The 17,437-nt window shown below is 43.1% G+C and overlaps 2 protein-coding genes across 3 annotated transcripts; one reads left to right on the top strand and one right to left on the bottom strand.

The window, feature by feature from the left end:
- Window positions 1-4,433: 4,433 nt before the first annotated feature.
- Window positions 4,434-8,589, bottom strand: LOC139410846 (coiled-coil domain containing 157). The gene is made up of 10 exons (XM_071156419.1): window positions 8,279-8,589; window positions 8,021-8,177; window positions 7,183-7,930; window positions 6,966-7,043; window positions 6,681-6,850; window positions 6,353-6,529; window positions 6,010-6,178; window positions 5,633-5,784; window positions 5,340-5,437; window positions 4,434-5,169 (listed from the first exon to the last, which is right to left on the bottom strand). Exons 1-10 carry the CDS (start codon window positions 8,524-8,526, stop codon window positions 4,914-4,916), a joined length of 2,253 nt encoding a protein of 750 aa, XP_071012520.1. The 5' UTR covers window positions 8,527-8,589; the 3' UTR covers window positions 4,434-4,913.
- Window positions 8,590-8,699: 110 nt separating this feature from the next.
- LOC139410845 (splicing factor 3A subunit 1-like) lies at window positions 8,700-17,424 on the top strand. 2 transcript variants are annotated; one of them, XM_071156416.1, is made up of 15 exons: window positions 8,700-8,942; window positions 12,799-12,908; window positions 13,006-13,213; window positions 13,352-13,609; window positions 13,977-14,051; window positions 14,159-14,309; window positions 14,441-14,640; window positions 14,808-14,922; window positions 15,062-15,369; window positions 15,528-15,779; window positions 15,887-16,094; window positions 16,250-16,404; window positions 16,565-16,666; window positions 16,802-16,873; window positions 16,974-17,424. In XM_071156416.1, exons 1-15 carry the CDS (start codon window positions 8,895-8,897, stop codon window positions 17,073-17,075), a joined length of 2,364 nt encoding a protein of 787 aa, XP_071012517.1. In that variant the 5' UTR covers window positions 8,700-8,894; the 3' UTR covers window positions 17,076-17,424. The 2 variants fall into 2 exon arrangements, with proteins under 2 accessions (XP_071012517.1, XP_071012519.1); XM_071156418.1 differs by having other exon boundaries at window positions 8,701-8,942; window positions 13,358-13,609.
- Window positions 17,425-17,437: the final 13 nt, after the last annotated feature.

The raw sequence follows: 17,437 nt of genomic DNA, 5'->3' as shown, positions 1-17,437 counted from the left end.
TCGACACAGTTCTGTCTCGGAGCTCTGCAGACAATTCCTTTTATCTTGTGGCTTGGTTTTTGCTCTGACATCACAGTGCCATCCGTTTTGTCACCAAAGCCCCATATACTACCCACTGCTGCGACCTGTGTGCTCTTGTTGGCTGGCCGTCACTTCATATTCGTCGCCAAACCCACTGGTTCCAGGTCATCTATAAGTCTTTTCTAGGTAAAGCCCTGCCTTATCTCAGCTCACTGGTCACCATAGCAGCACCCACCCCGCAGCACGCGCTCCAGCAGGTATATTTCACTGGTCACCCCCAAAGCCTATTCCTCCTTTGGCCGCCTTTCCTTCCAGTTCTGTGCAGCCAATGACTGGAACGAATTGCAAAAATCACTGAGCTGGAGACTCATATCTCCCTCACTAACTTTAAGTATCAGCTGTCAAAGCAGCTCACAGATCATTGCACCTGTACATAGTTAATCTGTAAATAGCCCATCCAACTACCTCATCCCCATATTGTTATTTATTATTTTGCTCCTTTGCACCCCAGTATCTCTACCTGCACATTAATCTTCTGCACATCTATCACTCCAGTGTTTAATTGCTAATTTGTAATTACTTCGCCACTTTGGCCTATTTATTGCCTTACCTCCCTAATCTTACCTCATTTGCACACACCGTATATAGATTTTTTTCTATTGTATCTTGACTGTACGTTTGTTTATTCCATGTGTTGTTGTTTGTGTCGCACTGCTTTGCTTTATCTTGGCCAGGTCGCAGTTGTGAATGAGAACTTGTTCTCAACTGGCCTACCTGGTTAAATAAAGGTGAAATGTAAAAAATATATATGTAGACAGGTGTGTGAGTTGTAGAAACATCTCAAGGATTATCAATGGAAACAGGATGCACCTGAGCTCAATTTCGAATCCTATTGTAAAAGGTCTGAATACTTATGTAAATAAGGTATATGTTTTTTATTTTGTATTATTTGAAAAAAATTCTAAACCTGATTTTGCTTTGTCATTATGGGGTAATGTGTGTAGATTGATGAGAATTTATATTCATTTAATCCATTTTAGAATAAGGCTATAACACAACAAAATGTGGAAACTACCCAAGGGGTCTGAATACTTTCCGAATGCACTGTATGCACCACACATGCTGCAACACAAACACAGAGTTCCTTCAGAAAGTATTCACACCCCTTGATTGTTTTCCACCTTTTGTTGTGTTATAGCCTTAATGTGTCACATCTTTTAATGTTTTGTCACTGTTATTGCTTTACCTTCCAAACTCGATATATCTGTTTCGCTACCCCCTTGTGGATAATTATGCTACATGCGTTTGGGAGTTGTCAGCAAGTGCACATTTGTGAACCCAACAGTGTTGGAGAAGCTACTCTGAAAATACAGTTCATCAAGCTACCAATAACTTATTCCAGTGTGAAGTAAATCTACACTAAAGCTACCCTTTAGAAAAATATAGTTTACCTAACTAAAGTTACTTTGAAAAATAGTTAACAACATCCAAACTACTTTGATACATTATCATATCTATATCTAAAATGTCATAGACTGCAAATTGCAAGAATAGATCACTCTAGTCACAATGCTAACCCAAGGGAAAAAAGGAAGGTTGTACAGAATAAAACTATTCCAAGACATGTTTGCAACAATCCTGTTTGCAACAAGGCACTAAAGTAATCCTGCAAAACATTTGGCAAAGCAATTCACTTTTCGTCCTGAATACAACGTGTTATGTTTGGGTCAAATTCAATACAACACATTACTAATTACCACTCTCCATATTTTCAAACATAATGGTGACTGCATCATGTTATGAGTATGCTTGTAATCGTTAAGGACTGGGGAGTTCTTCAGGATAAAAGGAAACGGAATGGAGCTAAGCACAGGCAAAATCCTAGATGAAAACCTGGTTCAGTCTGCTTTCCACTAGACACTGAAAAATGAATTTCAGCAGGACAATAACCTAAAACACAAGATCAAATCTACACTGGAGTTGCATAACAAGGAAGTGAATGTTCTTGAGTGGCCGAGTTACAGTTGTGACTTAAATCTACTTGAAAATCTATGGCATGACCTGAAAATGGTTATCTAGTAAAGATCAACAACCAATTTGACAGAGCTTAAAGAATGGGCAAATGTTCCACAATTCAGGTGCGGACAGCTCTTAGAGACTTACCCATAAAGACTCACAGCCAGTGGCGACCTGTCATTCATGGCATGTGAGGCAGAGCTTTTTTTTAGTTGCCTGTTTTGCATGTTATTTTGGCATTAATACGTGTCACATATCAGTGAGCAAACAATTTAAAAAACGACAACATTGAGTTAATAAAGCCGAATGCAAACATGTTCTCTTTTTTGCTTTCTTGAGTAAGGCAGCTCCAAAATGCAGGTTTCAGCCTAGCTCAGCGCTTTCTGTGGTGGTAGGGCAGCCAGCGTTATCTAGTTGCGCCGTGATTGGCTCTGAGTTCTGTTACTCATGGGGAAACTACGTCACCCGAAAATCTACTGGGAGAGCGCGACAATTCAAGCCCCTTGGGTGGTGCCATAGCGTTACATTAGAAGTTCCCATCCAAGAAGGCTCAAGGTCATTGGCCACAGATAAAATTACATCAAATCACGTTATATCTACAGTAACTTTGATTGAACTGATCATGTCAACATCATACTTTCAACTGCATACTTTCATTCTCCATCTGAGGATATGATGGAGCCAAGTGACTTGGTGTATAGAGAGAAGAGGGCCTAGAGGCAAGTCCTGTGGGACACCAGTAGTGAGAAGACGTGGTGCAGACACAGATCCTCTGCACGTCAACTGCTATGAGCAGCCTGCATGTAGGATGCAATCCAAGAGTGTGCAGAGCCTGAGATGCCCAGCCCTGAGAGGGTGGAGAGGAGGATCAGATGGTTGATAGTGTCGAAGGCAGCAGATAGATCTAGGATGAGAACAGAAGAGAGCCAGCATTGGCAGGGCGGAGAACCTCAGTGACAACGAGAAGAGCTGTCTAGGTTGAGTGACCTGTCTTGAAGCCTGACGGGTTAGGGTCAAGAAGATCGTTCTAAGAGAGATAGCGAGACAGTTGGTCAGTGACAGCACACTCAAATGTTTTGTAAAAAAGTGATACCGGCTTTAGAAGGCCTTATGGTGCTTTCAAGACAACTGGGAAATCAAAAAACAAAATTGAATCATGACGTCAGTGATTTTCAGGTTGGAATGTCGGAGCTCTAGAAAAATGAGTTTCCGACTTGGAATTGCGAGTTGGATGACCGTTCAAAAATATATCCCAGACGGAGCATGTATTTTTCCCAATCAGAGTTCCCAATCAAGTAAACACACAGAGCCACACCAGGTTGTCACCATGACTTGTATTTTACCTAGGAGGCCTCTCCCTGTTTTAGACTGACAATTTTAAGGTATTTAAAATTATTTTTGCAGGTTGTGCTTGAGCACATTCTTTATTCATGAGTTTAAATAATTGATGGGCTTTAATGGGCTTGTTATGCTCAGTTTATTATTGCTTTACCTTCCAAACCAGATAACTGTTTCACTACCTCCTTGTGGATAATTGTGCTAAGTGCTTTTGGGAGAAGTCAGCAAATACAAATTTGTGATTCAAACAGTGTTGGGGAAACTACTCTGAAAATATAGTTTACCAAGCTACCAATTACTTCACAATGGTATAAGTTAATCTACACTAAAGCTACCCTTTAGAAAAATATAGTTTACTTAACTATTTTTTCAAAGTAGCTTTAGTTATGTTCAAAAGGCTGTGAATTATTTTAGTTAATCACATCAGTAATGTTAGTTAGTCATATCAGAGCTGTAGCTCCGCCCACCGGTGAAGTGGAGCAGAGCATGCTGGGCGATCTCCAGCTCAGAGATCAGCTCGAGAGTAGTCAAGTGAGAGAAAGTTCCAGCCATCCTTGTCTCTTCCCACCAGTTAGCTTTCAATGTGTTAGCCAAGGCCAGTGTGTGTCCTTGTTGACATACCACACACACACACACACACACACACACTTTGGTTGAAGCAAGTTGCCAGATCACTAAGTGCCTTAGCCCATCTATACTACATACACTGTGCGGTGCAGTTTCGTGCCTGTGCATCGTCAGTGTTATTTAACCACCTCAACTGGAATCCTACCTGTCTGTCATCTGTGCCCTTACCTTCACACGGTAGTGAACACATAAAGTCAAACCTAACCTAAAGAATATACAGTCCACCAAGTCCTCACTTACAAGTTAACTACATCCAAACTACTTTGTGATAAATTATCATATCTAAATTTGAAATGTCATAAGACGACAAATTGCAAGAACAGATCACTCTAGTCAGATGTTAACAGAATTTGTAATTTAGCCAATTAAACACAAACTGTGTTTCAAGTGAGAATTAGGAAGGTCTGATGCCAAAAAAGTAGAAAATGGTCTACTTCACCCATAGTTTATTTTTGCAAAAAAGTTGTGGGTAGTTCCAGTAGTTAGCTACACCGCTACATGGGGGGAAAAGTTAAATACTACTTAAAACACTACCAAGATTAGAATTTAGTTCAACTACCACCAAGCTACTACAAAATGCACTACTCCCCAACACTGGATTCAGTGCAGAAAAATGATTAACACAACAGTTCAAGAAATAAAAAACATGACACCACAGTTGTATTGTGTATGAATGCAAATTAATTTTCAGGTTAATAGTGACTTCAAGCCAGATCAATGTTGACAAAGATCCTGAACTCTACAGCTTAGCTGTATTGTTTCTCTACCCAAATCATCTGTGTCTTATCACAGTCCACTTATGGAGATGCCTGGCATACACTTTAAACAACAGCCTCTTTCAGCCCCCGCCTCTTTGAGCATTGTTATGCTCAAAAAACTGTCACCATGATGTTGATCACCAAGTGCTGGATTCACTTCTTCCTCTGGTGCATGCAAACAGAGCGGGTTCTGGATGCCTGGCGTATCCTTGTGTAGGTTCTGGCTGCACTGGTGTCTGGGGAGAGCCGGAGGGTCTGCTGGTGCACCAGAGATGTAGTGGAGGTGGCAGAGAGTGGCGAGGTAGCGGTGGACAAGTGATCCCGAGGCCTCATCTCCATAGGGACGGCCCCTTCATCTGCTCCCTTCTTCCTCACTCCATGTTTCAACAACCCTGCACTGGAGGTCTGACTGGGATGGACAGAATGAGAGAACAGATAAAGAGTCTGTCAGGATGTATTTATGAAAACACTACTAGAATTAATAATACAACCTACATGCTAAGGCAGGATTCCATTTTTGTTGTCCCTGTATTATCTGCAAACATAAATGGATATGTTCTTTATGTGGTGTTGACTTACAAAGGGCTGTGTTGTACATAGGGGGTGGGTTTTAGCTGGCTCTCGCTGGGTGTGTCAGGCAGAGACTGGGTGAATCCACAGCTGCTGGGGCAGGTCATCTGTAGAGATTGCAATGTGTTTAATGTTTACAACTGCCCTTATCATTGTTCAAATCAGGTGTATTCAATGGATCACAACATGCAGTAGTTCTCCAGCAGCAGTTTTGAAGTATTAGCCCACTTAGCCCCTTTCATCAGTTTCCACGGTCAACACACTTTACACTAAAGGAGTAGAACTGTCCCCTGGACTCCTACCTTGGACTCCACCATGGAGGCCCCTAGTTGGGCTCTATCCCTCAGTTTCACCAGGCTACTGTGCAGGGTGCTATTCTCCTGCTCCAGAACCCTAATCCGAACATAGTTAGCCTGTAACTGTTGCTCCATATCCCCCAACACATCCCCTGTGCCTGAGACAGAGTCAAGTCTTAGATTAGAATATGCACAGAGCTGTGACAGGCAGCTTGACATGGTGATAGCATAGTCAACATACTGTAATTGTAACCAGGTCTGTGTGGTAACTATTCAAAACCAAATGTAAGTAAACCCACACTGGCAAACAATACAGAAGTCAACAAAGTCAACATGGTGGGTCAACACGGAAAACACTGGGTTATTTAGGGAAATGAACGTACTCTGTGGAGATCCCTGAGGCATGGGGTTGAGCTCCGGGAACGCCACCAGCAGCCTCTGCCTCTGGGCTAACTCCTGAACCTCTCCTCTCAACTGATTCACACTGTCTTTCAGCTCACTCACGTGACTCTCCAGTCTCTGCTTCTCCTGCTGAAGCTCAGAACACAAGGCCTCAGGGAATGCAGAGGCAAGGCAGTTAGTTATACACAAATGATTGTTCTTTGGAAATGAAATAAGGTAATATATATGCTATGCTGAAATATGTATCTGCCCAATGTATGCAAGCAGCACTATAAAATGAACTATATGAAACATTGCATTGCGGGCTGTCAGGTAGTAATATACCTGTTCTTGGGTGAGCTGGGTTTCAAGTTGGTCCTTCTCCTCTGAGATGTGTGTCAGTCGTTCCTGTAGGTCTGTCTGTCGGTCCTCACTCTTCCCCAACTGTTCCTGAAGCTCCTCACACTCCTGGTCCAGAGCATCCACTCGCTCCAGCAGAGACCTCTGCTTGGCCTGCAGTGACTGTTGAAGACACAGAGTGAGACTGTGCAGTAACAACTCACTTAAAAGACACAAATCAGTGTCTTTAGAACATTTACTAGTACTGCCCCAGGTCTGGTTTTCAAGACTGCCCCCATGAGTACCCAACTCCATACATGATTGTTATACTGACCTCCTGTTGGCGACAAGCATTCTGGTACTTGGATTTCTCCTTGTCAAGTAAGAGCTGAGTAGTGGACAGTTGAGCCTCCAGCACTTGTGTCTTCTCCTCTAATTTACTCCGTGCCTCTTCCTCTACCTGCATGGTCTTCACTTCCTGATGTAGCTCATCTCTCTCACACTCTGACAAAGAAAGGACAATGTTTCGCAGTTTTTCTGTTCACAACAATTAGATAACTTGGGCTCTCTCCTTCTGCTCCTAAAACATCAGACATGGTGTGGGGATGTATGTCCTTACCAAGTTTGTGTAACCTTTCTTTTTGCAAACTAATCCCTGCCTTCAGTTTGGAGTTGCTATCCTCCAGGGACACGGTGCCTAAAAGGGACACATTTATATTGTGAATATGATGAAAGCACCTTTACTCTTGAAATGTCCTATTATTTTTGTATCCCTTCAAATATATTGTTGTCAGCAAGGTTTCCTCTCTGTCCTCACTTGTTGAGTACTACTGTACCTCTCCTTAGCTCCTCATGTTCTTTCTGCAGTCTCCTCTCTGTCTCCTCCCTGGATACCTGGGCCTCCTGCAGTTTTTGCTCCAGCTGTTTTTTGCTGGCTTGGTGTGTTGCCCTTTCACGCTTCAGTTCCTCTTGTGCTCTACCCAGCTGAGCCCTGAACTCCTCCCGTTCCCTTTCCGCTGCCTGAAGGCTGTTTCTGAGAGGCTGCACTGTGGACCGCACCTCCAGCAGATGCTTACCCACCCGGCCCATGTCCCTGCGCTGCTCTATGGACCACTGGGACACATCTCCTGCAGTCAGACGGCCCTGCTCCAGGGTGTCATCCACAGCCACTAGAAGGCGCTGCAGAGAGGAGGGAAGGCCCTCAATCCGACACAGCTCCACAAGAGCATCACCAGTCTCCCTCAAACTGGACTGGACCTGAGCACAGGCATCACAGGGAACAAGGGATGACACTACTGTCTGGCAACTTACATTACGAGTGTCCGTGGATATAAGGGGAAGGCAGGAGGGGATGCTGCTTGAAGTTCTGTGAGTGGGACAGGAGAGGGAGCCATTTAATATTTTCTGTGGAGGACACAATGGAGTGCTTGCTGCTGTTCTTGAGGTACAGTGCTGAGACACTATTGATGGAGACTGTGAACAAAGATAACTTTTTGTGTTCAGAAGTGAGGATTCTGAAGAAAAAGTTGTATTTTCCTCACATTTTGGAGCTTTGATCACTTCTTGAATATCTTGCTTCATGCACTGAATAGGAGAGGGAAACAACATGGTCATAAGATATGCATTTAGCTATTGTATGTGAAAAATAAACACCAGGTGTGCTTTAAAACTCACCGCCCTCAGGTTGCCAACCTGGATCAAGTTATTCCAATAGTGTCTGACTACAAGGCCAATTGATACACATGGACCTTTTTGCTGAATGTGTTCTCTCTTCTGTCCTAACTTCAACTGCTCTGCATGGGCATTGAAACTTTGCAGCAGGAGCAGCAATCTAGGGGAAATAAATGGATTACAGTCATGTATAATCATTTCTAACTATTCCCTATAGCCACATCAGATCTTTACAATAAGCCATAATGTACAATAACTTACCTGTCAATCACCAACTCCAGCAAAACAATATGTGAATGCTGATTGAATTCCTCTTCCCCATCAACAAAGTCGTATTGTTCTAATAGCGACACCAGGTCCAGATTGCATGAAAGCTTATCTGGGAACTTCCAGGAGGGGAATCGAACTGGGCCTGTCCGAGAGAAGACATCGAGAACAGCACCTTGAAGATCTATTAAATCTCTCCGGAGACTTTCAACGCAGTCCTGACGTCCTAAGAGATGTGTCATATTGACAAACCTCAGTATCTTGCACTCTTTCTCTCATGGATTGTCTCAAGGCACTTGTTGTTGTTGTGCCTTCAGGAGGATGCTGTGACAGAGAGCAGTGCTGAGTTGGATGTTGTCACTTTATTTCCATAGCGACCTGGTAGTAGAACTGCAAATCCCATAATGCTTAGATGTGTTTCCGGAAGTAAAATACCTCCATTCCAGGCAGGTCAACTGACGAACAACGGTCCTATTTGGAAATAGTTTTGTGCAATTAAATCAGTTTCTAGACAAAGCTATAGTACCACAACAAGTAGTGTAATTGTGAAGAGAACGAACCTCACTTTTTACGTTTTAACAGATAAACCACGCAAGGAATTAGCGCAGCCATGCCGCCTGGGCCTGTACAAATGGTTCAACTGGAGCCCAACAACAGGGTAAGATCTGGTACATTCAATCTATCTTTATCAAATCAAAGTGTATTGGTCGCATACACAATTTAGCAGATGTTATAGCGGGAACCGCGTAATGCTTATGTTACTGCTCCTAACAATGCATTACAATGTCAATCGAGTACACAAAAATAATACTAAATAAATAAAGATCAAGAAACGTCTGCACTAATCTAGCTACGTTAGCTAATCAACAACCCAAATAGCACTAACAGTAATCCGAATGGAATCAATAAGCATGTACACCGGATGAGTTTACACAAATTGTACTAAGAATGGTACTGGTATGAACAGCAGTAGATGAGTTTAACAGGAGACGTTCTCCAATCCCAGCAAGCAGTCATTCAATTTGCCATTCACCAGCTTTTCAAGCTTAATAATGTAAAAATACGTTCGGTACTTACAAAGAGTTTTGCTGAGCAACTACTGACGTCCCGGCTGGTACTTCCAAAAAGTAAAACAAATATATATATATATATATATATATATATATATATATATATATATATATATATATATATATATATATTTGTTTTATTGTTTTATATATATACAATAGATATATACAATAGATTATTTCCAGACAAGGCATTTTTTCGGTTGCCTTGTCTGGAAATAATCTATTGTTTATCTAAAGTATTGTTTTTTAGCAAGTGCGCATGCACCTCTAATGCACCTCCTGCGATATTATAAATGTAATTAAAATACACGAAGGCTTTTATAGAAATATAGAAATATAGAAATATTACAATCACTGTAAAAAACACTGTATTGTCTAGTTAATCTACTTACATTAAATATTATTGCATTCTGTGTAGAGCTAGTGAAACAACAGATTGATATGATGTTCATATGCTCAGTAGTGGAAAAAGTACTCAATTGTCAATTGAGTAAAAGTAAAGGTACCTTAACAGAAAATGACTCAAGTGAAAGTTACTCAGTAAAATACTGCTTGGAGTAAAAGTCTAAAAGTATCTGGTTTTAAATGTACTCAAGTACAGTGGTAGACATAGTTCTCAATTGTCATACTTCAGTAAAAGTAAATGCTATACATGAAATTCCTTATATTAAGCAAACCAGACGGCACCATTTGCATGTTATTTTTTTTATTACAGACAGGGGCAAATCAAATTGTATTTGTCACATACACATGGTTCCACTACAACTACTTTATACACACAAGTGTAAAGGGATAAAGAATATGTACATAAAGATATATGAATGAGTGATGGTACAGAACGGCATAGGCAAGATGCAGTAGATGGTATCGAGTACAGTATATACATATGAGATGAGTAATGTAGGGTATGTAAACATTATATTAAGTGGCATTGTTTAAAGTGGCTAGTGATACATTTTTTTACATCAATTTTCCATCATTAAAGTGGCTGGAGTTGAGTCAGTATGTTGTCAGCAGCCACTCAATGTTAGTGGTGGCTGTTTAACAGTCTGATGGCCTTGAGATAGAAGCTGTTTTTCAGTCTCTCGGTCCCTGCTTTGATGCACCTGTACTGACATCGCCTTCTGGGTGATAGCGGGGTGAACAGGCAGGGGCTCGGGTGGTTGTTGTCCTTGATGATTTTTATGGCCTTCCTGTGACATCGGTGGTGTAGGTGTCCTGGAGGGCAGGTAGTTTGCCCTCTGTGATGCGTTGTGCAGACCTCACTACCCTCTGGAGAGCCTTACGGTTGTGGGCGGAACAGTTGCCATACCGGGCAGTGATACAGCCCGACAGGATGCTTTCGATTGTTTATCTGTAAAAAGTTTGAGTGCTTTTGGTGACAAGCCAAATTTCTTCAGCCTCCTGAGGTTGAAGAGGCGCTGCTGCGCCTTCTTCACCACGCTGTCTGTGTGGGTGGACCAATTCAGTTTGTCCGTGATGTGTACGCCGAGGAACTTAAAACTTTCTACCCTCTCCACTACTGTCCCGTCGATGTGGATAGGGGGGTGCTCCCTCTGCTGTTTCCTGAAGTCCACGATCATCTCCTTTGTTTTGTTGACGTTGAGTGTGAGGTTATTTTCCTGACATCACACTCTGAGGGCCCTCACCTCCTCCCTGTTGGCCGTCTCGTCAATGTTGGTAATCAAGCCTACCACTGTAGTGTCGTCCGCAAACTTGATGATTGAGTTGGAGGCGTGCATGGCCACGCAGTCGTGGGTGAACAGGGAGTACAGAAGAGGGCTCAGAACGCACCCTTGTGGGGCCCCAGTGTTGAGGATCAGCTTTAGTCTCTGTCTATAGGCTGGGAGCAACGAAATGGAGTCGTGGGCCATTTTTCCAAAAGGAGTGTGGGGGAGGGCCTTATATGCGCCGCGGAAGTTAGAATAACAATGATCCAGGGTTTTACCAGCCCTGGTAGCACAATCGATATGCTGATAGAATTTAGGGAGTCTTGTTTTCAGATTAGCCTTGTTAAAATCCCTAGTACAATGAATGCAGCCTCAGGATATGTGATTTCCAGTTTACATAGAGTCAAATAAAGTTAGTTCAGGGCCATCGATGTGTCTGCTTGGGGGGGAATATATGAGGCTGTGATTATTATCGAAGAGAATTCTCTTGGTAGATAATGCGGTCGACATTTGATTGTAAGGAATTCTAAGTCAGGTGAACAGAAGGATTTGAGTTCCTGTATGTTGTTATGATCACACCATGTCTCTTTAATCATAAGGCATACCCCCCCCGCCCTTCTTCTTACCAGAAAGATGCTTGTTTCTGTCGGCGCGATGCGTGAAGAAACCACTTGGCTGTACCGACTCCGATAGCGTGTCTTGAGTGAGCCATGTTTCCTTGAAGCAAAGAACGTTACAGTCTCTGATGTCTCTCTGGAATGCTACCCTTGCTCGGATTTCATCAACCTTGTTGTCAAGAGACTGGGCATTGGCGGGTAGTATGCTAGGGAGTGGTGCGCGATATGCCCGTCTCCGGAGCCTGACCAGAAGACCGCTTTGTTTGTCCCTTTTACGGCGACATTGTTTTGGTTCACCGGCTGGGATCCGATCCGTTGTCCTGGGTGGTGGGCAAAACACAGGATCCGCTTCGGGAAAGTCGTATTCCTGGTCGTAATGATGGTGAGTTAACGTTGCTCTTATATTCAGTAGTTCCTCCTGACTATGTAATGAAACCTAAGATTACATGGGGTACCAATGTAAGAAATAACACTTAAAAAAACTAAATACTGCATAGTTTCCTAGGAACGTGAAGTGAGGCGGCCATCTCTGTCGGAACACTCCAACAATCAGACATCATTTGCTAACACAGTATTTGTGTTTCGTGAGTCCGCAAGATCAGAGGCAGTAGGGATGACAACGCGTTATATGACAGGAGCCATAATTCTGTCCTGCTTTAGCATTCAAAATGTAACGAGTACTTTTAGGTGTCAGGGAAAATGTATGGAGTAAAAAGTACATAATTTTCTTTAGGAATGTAGTGGAGTAGTTGTCAAATATAAATGGTAAAGTACATATACCCCAAAAAACTACTGAAGTAGTACTTAAATTATTTTTACTTAAGTACTTTACACCAATGCATATGCTGTGATAAAATCACTTACCTTTCCTGCTGCTGGATCAGCCGACCTGTGCAAGGCAGCAGAAAGGAAGGGGTGAACCTCTCGCCAAAATCTGTCTAAAATAAGCCTAATGTGTTTTCTATGGGCTTATTTTGGACCTAAGTTTGTTGCCCGCCTTTGGGACAATGACTCATGTTTAGATTGGAGACATGATCATCTCATTATATATACATCTCTCTAATAAGCCAGGTAGCCTAGGAAGCCTCAACATGATAATGTTTGTAAAGCCTCACGAGACAGGTAATTTCTGCATTTATATATTGTTTCAACAGGCAGATGAGTCAACAGAGGAAACCCCAGCAACGAAACCCATAGTTGGGATCATCTATCCACCTCCTGAGGTCCGAAACATCGTCGACAAGACTGCCAGTTTTGTAGCCAGGTTGGTTTTTCAGTCTTATTCTCAGTCGTGTTTTTATAAAATTGTATGACCTCGTATTGCAATGGTCATGCATCCTTTTCCTTCCATTAATTCTCAGGAATGGACCAGAGTTCGAGGCAAGGATCCGTCAGAATGAGATCAACAACCCAAAGTTTAACTTCCTGAACCCCAACGACCCATACCATGCTTACTACCGCCACAAAGTCAATGAATTCAAGGAGGGCAAGGGCCAGGAGCCGTCTGCGGCCGTACCAAAGGTCATGCAGCAGCAGGCCCTGCAGAACTCACAGCAGCTTCCTCAAAAGGTGTGCCTTCCTAGGCATTCGCTGGTTTTTTATCTATCGATTTATAAATCACTGATTGTCATTTGTTCACTGTAAAGTGTAAGACATGATTGATGCCTAAAAAGAGCTATTCTAAGTTATGGTTTCCTTTACCGGTAGGTGCAGGCTCAAGTGATTCATGAGACAGTGGTGCCAAAGGAGCCTCCACCTGAGTTTGAGTTCATTGCTGACCCTCCTTCAATCTCAGCATTTGACCTGGATGTTGTCAAGCTGACCGCGCAGTTTGTTGCTCGCAACGGGCGCCAGTTCCTCACACAGCTCATGCAGAAAGAACAGCGAAACTACCAGTTTGACTTCCTGCGACCTCAACACAGCCTCTTCAACTACTTCACCAAGCTGGTGGAGCAGTACACTAAGGTACAGCGTCATACCAATTATTATTGATTGTGGCATATACCTTGTTGAAATATATCATTACATTTTATTTTTATTTTTTTTTACCTTTATTTAACTTGGCAAGTCAGTTAAGAACAAATTCCTATTTTCAATGACGGCCTAGGAAACAGTGGGTTAACTACCTTGTTCAGGAGCAGAACGACATATTTTTACCTTGTCAGCTCGGGGATTCGATCTTGCAACCTTTCGGATACAAGTCCAACGCTCTAACCACTAGGCTACCTGCCGCCCATCATATAATAATTTGGCTTGTTTGTAGGATAACATGTCTTCAGCTGGTTGTGTTGTGATGCCCACCTGTGTTTGTCTTGGGTCTTTTCCCACCTAGATTCTGATCCCTCCCAAGGGACTTCTGATAAAGCTGAAAAGAGAGTCTGAGAACCCCAGGGAGGTGCTGGACCAGGTATGTCCTTGAAGCTTTGATGTAGGGTTTACAGACCATAAGCTCTTAAAATGGCCATAGTCTATAATTCCATGCATTAACAGTTTATCGCATGGCTTTACCAACAGGTGAGGTACCGTGTTGAATGGGCGAAGTTCCAGGAGCGTGAAAGGAAGAAGGAGGAGGAGGAGCGGGAGAAAGAACGTGTGTCCTACGCCCAAATTGACTGGCATGACTTTGTAGTGGTGGAGACCGTGGACTTTCAGCCTAATGAACAAGGTAGAGAAATGAACTGTCAGCCAGACAAATTAATATGAATAGATAGTTCATTTTCGGTTCCTGAGAGACTGTTTTCCACCGCCTGTGTCACTAGTTTTGTAATGATGGTGTTATGACTTGTATTCCAACAGGCCACTTCCCCCCACCCACCACACCTGAGGAGCTGGGAGCTCGCATCCTGACCCAGGAGCGTTATGACAAGTTTGGAGAGAGTGAGGAGGTGGAGATGGAGGTTGAAAGTGAGGATGAGGAGGACGATGAGCGGGAGGAGCGGGATGATGGGCGTCCCACACAGCCTGATCAGGACACACAGCTGCAAGACATGGATGAGGTTAGTAGACAGACCTGTTTCAGTATACACACACAACAGTAGGATGTCATTAACAGCTTATTACTCCTTAACAGAGTTACTGATTGAACATGAATGTAATATTACTATTATTAGGAAATAGTGTAATCAATGTAGAGTCACATGAGTCTTTGATGCCTTCTGCCCAGGGTTCTGATGATGAGGAAGATGGCAAGGCACCATTGCCCCCAGACAACCCCATGCCACCCCCACTGCCCCCTACTCCAGACCAGGTCATTATCCGCAAGGACTATGACCCCAAAGGTGAGAGAGATTCCATCATCAGGACCTAAACACCCCTTATGCTAGATGTTTTAATATCATGTATGATAATAAAGGTCAGGAAAATACATGCATGTTCTTCATTTGCCCTTACATTTGATACATTTTTCTTGCCCTGTAGCCTCCAAGCCACAGCCTCCAGCCAAGACTCTGGATGAGTACCTCATCTCTCCCATCACGGGTGAGAGGATCCAAGCCAGTAAGATGCAGGAGCACATGCGCATTGGGCTACTGGATCCCCGCTGGCTGGAGCAGAGGGACCGGGGCATCAGAGAGAGGCAAATCGAGGACGAGGTTTACGCCCCTGGCATGGACATTGAGAGCAGCCTGAAACAGTTGGCTGAGAGGCGTACTGATATCTTTGGCGTGGAGGAGACAGCCATCGGTAAGAAGATTGGAGAAGAGGAGATCCAGAAGCCTGAGGAGAAGGTGAGTGCAAGTGGAGAGGGAATAGCCATTTGTTTTCTTTTTGTGTAAAATAAATGTCTAAGAGGAATCGATTACTAGTCATTAGGTTATAATCTCTAACTTAATTTAGTTGTCATTATGTGGTCAGAGTTTTTACTTAACGCACCTTCCTTTCTTAGGTGACCTGGGATGGGCACTCTGGCAGCATGGCACGTACTCAGCAAGCAGCACAGGCCAACATCACCCTACAGGAGCAGATTGAGGCCATTCACAAGGCCAAGGGACTGGTGCAGGAGGATGAAAGCAAAGAGAAGATTGGACCGAGCAAGCCTGAGCTTTACCATCATCATCAATCACCCCTCATCTCCTCTGCCCCCCTTCTGCCCAAACCCAGCCCTCCAATGAACACAATGGCTCGGGCCCCTCCTTCCGCAAGTTGCTTTCTTGTTCAATAGAAGTGTTAAATCATTTATTTTATGTAACATGAATTTGTCAATATATAAGGTTGACTGTCTATTCTTCCTTGTGAATCATGCAGATGCTGCCCCCTGTACGCACCACTCTCCTGTCAGCTGTGCCTGTGATTCCACGGCCCCCCATGGCCCCTGTGCAGATGCGCCTGGCCCCAGGGCAGGTTCTAACACCCATGCCTCCCATGATGCATGCTCCCCGCATCAACGTGGTACCCATGCCCCAACCACCTCACATGATGGCCCCCAGACCACCCCCCATGGTGGTACCAACTTGTAAGAGATCCATTGCTATACTATTCCCACAGTGTTAAATACTTTGAAATCCAATGGATGACTTCAGAAATATGCAGTGCAACAAATTACTTTATTTACTATTTTTAAGCATGTTATTGATATATTGACTGACTTTAATCTTCTTTCCTGTCCAGCATTTGTCCCTGCCCCTCCTGTCCCGCAGCCCCCCCGCCCTGACCCTCAGCCACCTTCCCACCCACCCCCACGCCATGATGATGAGCCTGCCACCAAGAAGATGAAGACAGAGGACAACCTTATACCAGAGGAGGATTTCCTCCGCATATACAAGGTTTGTTGGCCTATTAAATATCATGGACTAATGGCAAAATGCGGTAGTGTGAATGATCCACGGCTGTATTTTTATATGCCATGTTGGTCATTCTATGCTTGCTGTTGGTAGTTCTGTATATTGACATGTAAGGGTTATTCTACTGTATATTATTTTATAGGGTTCGGTGTCGGTCAAAGTACAAGTTCCCAACATGCAGGACAAGACGGAATGGAAGCTAAGTGGACAAGCGCTCAACTTCACTGTTCCACTCACAGATCAGGTATGTTAGTAGTTCACCTACCATTCCACTCTCCCTTTTACCAATACAGTATATATTCTCATGAGTGCACATCCATGAAGTCAAATTTTCTGGAATATTTCACATTTCTGAACTTCCCATTCTATCTCACCACAGGTATCTGTTATTAAAGTCAAAATCCATGAAGCCACTGGCATGCCAGCTGGAAAACAAAAGCTACAGTATGAGGTAAGCATTGTTGTTTCCATTTAAATAATTGTATGTGTAAATGTAAACTGACATGACTGGTTATCATTGGAGTCATTTACATCTATCACTTCTATTACAGGGAATTTTCATCAAAGATTCCAACTCGCTGGCCTACTACAACATGAACAACGGTTCAGTCATACACCTGGCACTGAAGGAGAGAGGTGGGAGAAAGAAGTGAACATCCCCCCAACAGGTTTCTCTGCCATACACAGCCAGTTTGCGACATTTTGTAATTTACCCCCAAGTAATTATTATAATGTCAGAAAAATGGGGGTAAATGAGCAACTTTATCAGAGCAGCTCTTTCAAATGATTTATGTCCTTTGTTGGTCATACCAATTGTAAAGAATGCTTGAGGCGTAGTCTATAAATAACCTATAATTAGTTTTGGTTTCGTATTTTAAGCCTTGATTCTTTTCTAAATGTTAATTGTATTGTTTAAGGGGATTGTATGCATGGAGGTGGTTTCTGTCCAGATTTTCCAGCCCATGTCAGTCCATCAAATAAAGTAATAAAATGTCACCATTATGTCATTTGAGTG

Source organism: Oncorhynchus clarkii, chromosome 6 (genome assembly GCF_045791955.1).
Source record: "Oncorhynchus clarkii lewisi isolate Uvic-CL-2024 chromosome 6, UVic_Ocla_1.0, whole genome shotgun sequence".
Classification (NCBI taxonomy): Eukaryota; Metazoa; Chordata; class Actinopteri; order Salmoniformes; family Salmonidae; genus Oncorhynchus; species Oncorhynchus clarkii.
The sequence above is the reverse complement of the archived record's forward strand: the minus strand, read 5'-3'. Positions and strand labels throughout refer to the sequence as shown.

Coding starts and splice junctions, on each gene's coding strand:
- LOC139410845 (XM_071156416.1), top strand. CDS start 8,895: ATGCCGCCTGGGCCTGTACAAATGGTTCAACTGGAGCCCAACAACAGG. Junction 13,610..13,976: donor TGGTGGAGCAGTACACTAAG/GTACAGCGTCAT, acceptor TTTCCCACCTAG/ATTCTGATCCCTCCCAAGGG. Junction 14,641..14,807: donor AGCTGCAAGACATGGATGAG/GTTAGTAGACAG, acceptor CCTTCTGCCCAG/GGTTCTGATGATGAGGAAGA.
- LOC139410846 (XM_071156419.1), bottom strand. CDS start 8,526: ATGACACATCTCTTAGGACGTCAGGACTGCGTTGAAAGTCTCCGGAGA. Junction 6,530..6,680: donor ATGCTTGTCGCCAACAGGAG/GTCAGTATAACA, acceptor TGTCTTCAACAG/TCACTGCAGGCCAAGCAGAG. Junction 6,179..6,352: donor CCCAGCTCACCCAAGAACAG/GTATATTACTAC, acceptor GCATTCCCTGAG/GCCTTGTGTTCTGAGCTTCA.